This window comes from Triticum dicoccoides, unplaced genomic scaffold, assembly GCF_002162155.2.
Source record: "Triticum dicoccoides isolate Atlit2015 ecotype Zavitan unplaced genomic scaffold, WEW_v2.0 scaffold39693, whole genome shotgun sequence".
NCBI lineage: Eukaryota > Viridiplantae > Streptophyta > Magnoliopsida > Poales > Poaceae > Triticum > Triticum dicoccoides.
The window spans coordinates 144-6,183 of record NW_021269142.1 but is presented as its reverse complement, the minus strand read 5'-3'; the positions used below and the strand labels follow the sequence as shown (position 1 = coordinate 6,183).

The following is a 6,040-nucleotide window of genomic DNA, read 5'->3' as shown; positions in this document are numbered from 1 at the left end:
GTCGAGCTTTGTAGATTGTAATATTACATCGTCAGTCTTCTTCTCGAAGATCCATTTATTCTCTATGGCCTACCGATCAACGGGCAAGTCAACCAAAGTCCACACTTCGTTCTCATACATGGATCCCATCTCAGATTTCATGGCCTCAAGCCATTTTGCGGAATCTGGGCTCATCATCGCTTCCTCATAGTTTGTAGGTTCATCATGGTCAAGTAACATGACTTCCAGAACATGATTACCGTACCACTCTGATGCGGATCTTACTCTGGTTGACCTACGAGGTTCGGTAGTAACTTGATCATAAGTTTCATGATCATCATCATTAGCTTCCTCACTTACTGGTGTAGGAATCGCTGGAACTGGTTTCAGTGATGAACTACTTTCCAATAAGGGAGAAGGTACAATTACCTCATCAAGTTCTACTTTCCTCCCACTCACTTCTTTCGAGAGAAACTCCTTCTCTAGAAAGGATCAATTCTTAGCAACGAATGTTTTGCCTTTGGATCTGTGACAGAAGGTGTACCCAACAGTCTCCTTTGGGTATCCTGTGAAGACACATTTCTCCAATTTGGGTTCGAGCTTATCAGGTTGAAGCTTCTTCACATAAGCATCGCAGCCCGAAACTTTAAGAAACAACTTGGGTTTCTTGCCAAACCACAGTTCATAAGGTGTCGTCTCAACGGATTTAGATGGTGCCCTATTTAATGTGAATGCAACTGTCTCTAAAGCATAACCCCAAAACGATAGCGGTAAATCAGTGAGAGATATCATAGATCGCACCATATCTAATAAAGCGCGGTTACGACGTTCGGACACACCATTACGTTGTGGTGTTCCAGGTGGCGTGAGTTGCGAAACTATTCCGCGTTGTTTCAAATGAAGTCCAAACTCATAACTCAAATATTCACCTCCACAATCAGATCGCAAAAACTTGATTTTCTTGTTACGATGATTTTCCACTTCACTCTGAAATTCTTTGAACTTTTCAAATGTTTCAGGCTTAGGTCCAGACTTGGGTTTCTTCATTTGAGCATCAACTGGCTTGCTGTTCTTCTTGAAGTCCCCCTTCTTCCCTTTACCCTTTTTCTTGAAACGGGTGGTCTTGTTGACCATCAACACCTGATGCTCCTTCTTGATTTCTACCTCCGCAGCCTTTAGCATTGCAAAGAGCTCAGGAATCGTCTTATCCATCCCTTGCATATTATAGTTCATCACGAAGCTCTTGTAGCTTGGTGGCAGTGATTGAAGAACTCTGTCAATGACACTATCATCAGGAAGATTAACTCCCAGCCGAGTCAAGTGGTTGTGGTACCCAGACATTCCGAGTATATGTTCACTGACAGAACTATTCTCCTCCATTTTGCAGGTGCAGAACTTATTGGAGACTTCATACCTCTCAATCCGGGCATTTGCTTGAAATATTAACTTCAACTCCTGGAACATCTCATATGCTCCATGACGTTCAAAACGTCGTTGAAGTCCCGGTTCTAAGCCGTAAAGCATGGCACACTGAACTATCGAGTAGTCATCAGCTTTGCTCTGCCAGGTGTTCATAACATCTGGTGTTGCTTGATAACCCACAAGTATAGGGGATCACAATGGTTTTCGATAAGTAAGAGTGTCGAACCCAACGAGAAGCTAAAGGCAGAACAAATATTCCCTCGAGTTCTATCGACCACCGATACAACTCTACGCACGCTTGACGTTCGCTTTACCTAGAACAAGTATGAAACTAGAAGTACTTTGTTGGTGTTGTTGGATAGGCTTGAAATATAGTAAAGATTACGTAAATAAAAAGTAGGGGCTGTTTAGATAAAGACACAACTAAGTTAGTTTTAGTAAAGAGCTTTTTGTTACGAGAAAGTTATTTGTCTCTAGGCAATCAATAACTAGACCGGTAATCATTATTGCAATTTTATATGAGGGAGATGCATAAGTTAACATACTTTCTCTACTTGGATCATATGCACTTATAATTGGAACTCTAGCAAGCATCCGCAACTACTAAAGATCATTAAGTGTGACGCCCCGAGACCGATGTGCCAGTTGTCTTCCAGTTATTCGCTGTTGTTGCCTTGTCATTTGCTTGCGTGTTATGCATTTCATATCATGTCATCATATGCATTGCATCATCATGTTTTTCAAAACTTGCATCTGTCCCGGTCTCCCAGTTCCTTTCGTTGTCCGCTCTGAGTCCGGACACACTTGCACGCGCCCGTGGCATGTCCGAAATAGTATTTTATAAGTGACCGAAAAAGGTTCTCAGAATGGGATGAGAGTTGGTGTGCGGTCTTGTTATGTTGTCAGTAGTCCGCCTGCCAAGTTTCATCGCATTCGGAGTCCATTTGATGCCCCAACAGATAACTATAGCGACATTATAGTCGTTCAAATCGTGGGGCGTTTTCGGTCTCCGGAAATCGTGCCGGGTTGCATCTCTCCCCTCTTCTCTCAGACCAACCCGCTCTCCACAGTCCACCTAGGCCCATGCCTACCCCTCTCGTCAGCCCGCGGCCCTCCTCGCGCGCGCGTCCGAAAAGCTGTCCCGGACCCGACCCGGACAGTCGTCACCATTGGGTCTGGATCATCCCTAAACATCTACAAAACATCTCCGTTTTTCTTTTTGGTCTCCCTAGCCTATTTATCTCGACCATCCGATTCCGATCAGAGGGACCGAGGTAGCCCCTAACCTAATCTGTGATGTATATATAGTCCACCCTTATTCTTTTTGGTCAAACCCTAAAATCTAAGGACTTTGTCCCGTCGAGCTGCCGCCACCTACCGCATCTACCTCTGGATCCCCTTCTCCTCATTTTCCCCCACCCACCAACCAGCTCTCTCCACTGCTACTCATCAATCCAAATTTCCCTCGGCCTCCAACCTATAGTCCTTCTGCTCGATCCATATGGGATCGAGGCCGTGCCCCTCGTCCCCGCGCCCCTGTTTTCGCTCGATCCAGAGGAAAGGACCACACCATCGTCAAGCTCCTCCCGAAGCTTTCTCTTCGCCGTTGCTGTTCGGCGCCGTCGAAGCCCGCCAAGGGAGAATTTCAAGCAGCACCTCCCGTAAAGCCCCAGCAACCGCCTCCGTCCGGCCATACACATCGCCGGCGCACTCAACAGATGAGCCCCGCCGGCCCTCCCTTGCCTCCTTGATTCGCCCCTTTCTCTCTATGCCTCCCTGACCTTCTCTTCCTCTCTTGGTACTGCAGCAGCAGGAGCTTCCACCGCCGCGCCATGCTGCCGGATCTCTCCATCGCGTCGCCGTCCAAGACCCCACTGGCCTCCCCTTTCTTCTACTACGGGAAGAGGACGATGTTCCAGTCGCGCCACGTTCGTCGTCGTCACCCAAGTTCCTCGCCGGAGCACCGCTCGTTCCTCTGCTTCAAGCGACAGGTCGAGGACACACGCACCTAGCCGCCCGATCCACTGCCCTCAGAACGGAGCTCCACCGCCACCGAGCCTCGGATCCGGCCGGTTCCTGCGCGCCCTCGCCCGCGCATGACCCTCGCCGTGCCCCTCCGTTGTCCTCTGACTCGCCATGCTTTGCCGTGGCCTCTGCTTCCTCTGCGACTGCGAGGAGCAGGTCGTTTGTCCCGCGCCTTCTCGCGTTGACCACGCCAGCGCCAGGCCCGGCCTGTTTCTTTGCCAAGGCATGCAGCCGCCCCGCGCTCAGTTTTAGCCCACCAGATTCGCTGGCCCCAAGGCCCAGTGGTGAGCAGCCGCCAAACCCCCTTGTGTAGCTGGGCCAGACAGTTTCGGCCTAGTGGTTGTTTTTTTGTTTTGCGAATTTGATAAATACCAGGGATTTACATATTTGCAGAAACACCCTTGAACTTCATGCATATTTTAACTCACAAACTAAGCATCACATGTAAAAACTTAATATATGAAACTTGCTTAGAATTTTGTGTAGACTAATAATTTGCCACTTTCATCTATGTTTAAAATGTTGTTTGTTTAAATTTGCTTAAATAACTTGCTAAAATGATTTAATTCATAACTATTTAACCGTAACTCGGAATTTAATATACTTTATATGTAAATGGGGTAGAAAAATGCCTAGTTTAACATGGTGTACTCACTTTGCATGTTTAACAACTATAAAATATGGTTTAGGGCAGAACAGTACCAAACCTAATATATGCATATAAGGATTTTCCGGAAATGTTGTTTTGTTGTTCCGGCCTCATTTAAACTTGCCTAGATAGATAGTTTCATTATGCTTCACCTCTTGCCATGCTAAAAACATTTAATATTGTTGAGTACATAAACGAGATCGAACTAAATAAGTCATGTGGTGTTTCGTCAATATGCAACGGAGTTGCATGTTGAGCTCCACTTAATTTGTAATTTTGTTTGTTGCACTTTGCCATGTCATGCCTCTTTAAACCGGACATACATCATACTTGTTTGTGCATCGTGCCATGCTTATGTGGTGGTTGTTTACTATGTTGTTTGCTTCTTTCCGGCATTGCTTCTTCGGGTTAGTTCCGATAACGTCGCGTTTGTGAGGTTCCGTTCGACTACGTCTGTTTGTCTTCTTCATGGACTCATTCTTCTTCCTTGCGGGATCTGCACACTTGCTGCCACTGATCCTGACGAGGTGGTTGTCCGACGTGCCAAATACTTGTTGACCAATGGTTTCAGGTGCTACAGCCTGTTCAAGAACAACTGCGAAGACTTTGCTATATACTGCAAGACTGGTCTGCTTGTGGCTGAGCAAGGCAACGTCGGGCTCGGGCAGAGTGGGCAGGCTGTGTCCATCATCGGCGGCCCTCTTGCTGCTGTGGTTTCGACCCCTTTCCGCCTAGTAACCACGAACATCTATGGAGTGGCGGTGATGGCTGTCGGGGTGTACTGTGTCAGCAGGTATGCAGGTGACATTGGCAACCGCCGAGACGTGCTGAAAGTGGAAGTGGAGGACCTGACTGCCGGGCTCGCAAGCGGCCGGATTCGTCCGGCGAACATCAGTCAGCTGGCCACTCCAGGGCAAGTCCAGGTTCCGGCCGTGACCACACTAGTTGCTGCTTAGAATGCGGCACTGATGTTGTAAAATATGGAGATGTATACATCACCATCACTACTGCTATATGTACCACCGAAATCGTTGTTCAAACCTGCTAAAACTGTGCCAGGAGTGAAATTCCCATTCAGCAAGAGCTGTGTGTCAGAGTGTTGTATCCGCTACGGTCGTGTATGGTTTCTCATTAGTATTGTATAAAGAAGGTTGAACATTGGTGTGTAGTTTTCTCGAATTTGTATCAAGATTTCCGCTCCTGTCTATTTCTGGCTTCTGTTTTCACTTCTTGGGGAAACGTTTGCACATTGCAGAAAATATCACCTGATCCAGCATTCATTCTTAACATGAGGTGTGAGTATGTCAAGTTGTCAACAAAACCTGAACCTGTGTTGTGCTTGTGTGCCAACAAAATGGAACAGCAGTTTTACAAACGCATTTTCTCGAGATCCTGTCTTTAGATAGATCATATCCAGATAAGGAACTGATGGTGAGTGTATGTAACAATATACAGAAAAATGTTCAAATCTTATATATAAATTATCTCTGTGTTCCAAGCTGCCTGAAGCGGCTGCTTATACGAGCGTATGTAGTAACTGAATTTAGCCTCACTTTTTGCTTTTTGGAGGAAGTATTAGAACTATTTTTGTACCATAACCATTTCTGGATTGTGGGCCAATTTATTCTTTGATCAGATCGAAGCCCACGTGCATCGCAGCCCTAAGGATTACCAGGATCGAGCACATTTATCTCATGAATAGGATAAGTTAGAACGTTTCTGTGGAGATTAGCTAAACATTGCCCACTGAGGACGTGCATTGCCATCAGAAAACATCAACTACGAGTTCATGCGGTATGTGTGGCGCTGAGGATTTATGGAGGCACTATCTTCTGGAATGTACAATGTCTACATGTATATAGGCACTTGATTCGTCATAGGTTCATCTCTGGGAGAGGCTAGGCGACAGTCGATTGAAATTGTAGAAAGGGTCAGTCGATTCTCTTCCTCCTGTCTCAACCGTTA

At 46.4% G+C, this 6,040-nt stretch overlaps 1 protein-coding gene across 1 annotated transcript; it reads left to right on the top strand.

The window, feature by feature from the left end:
* Positions 1-4,560: 4,560 nt before the first annotated feature.
* On the top strand, positions 4,561-5,282 carry LOC119346106 (the record flags this gene model as incomplete). Its single annotated transcript, XM_037615811.1, has 1 exon — positions 4,561-5,282. A coding segment is annotated over one exon (471 nt), but the record flags the coding sequence as incomplete, so codon positions are not given.
* Between the last annotated feature and the right edge of the window lie 758 nt (positions 5,283-6,040).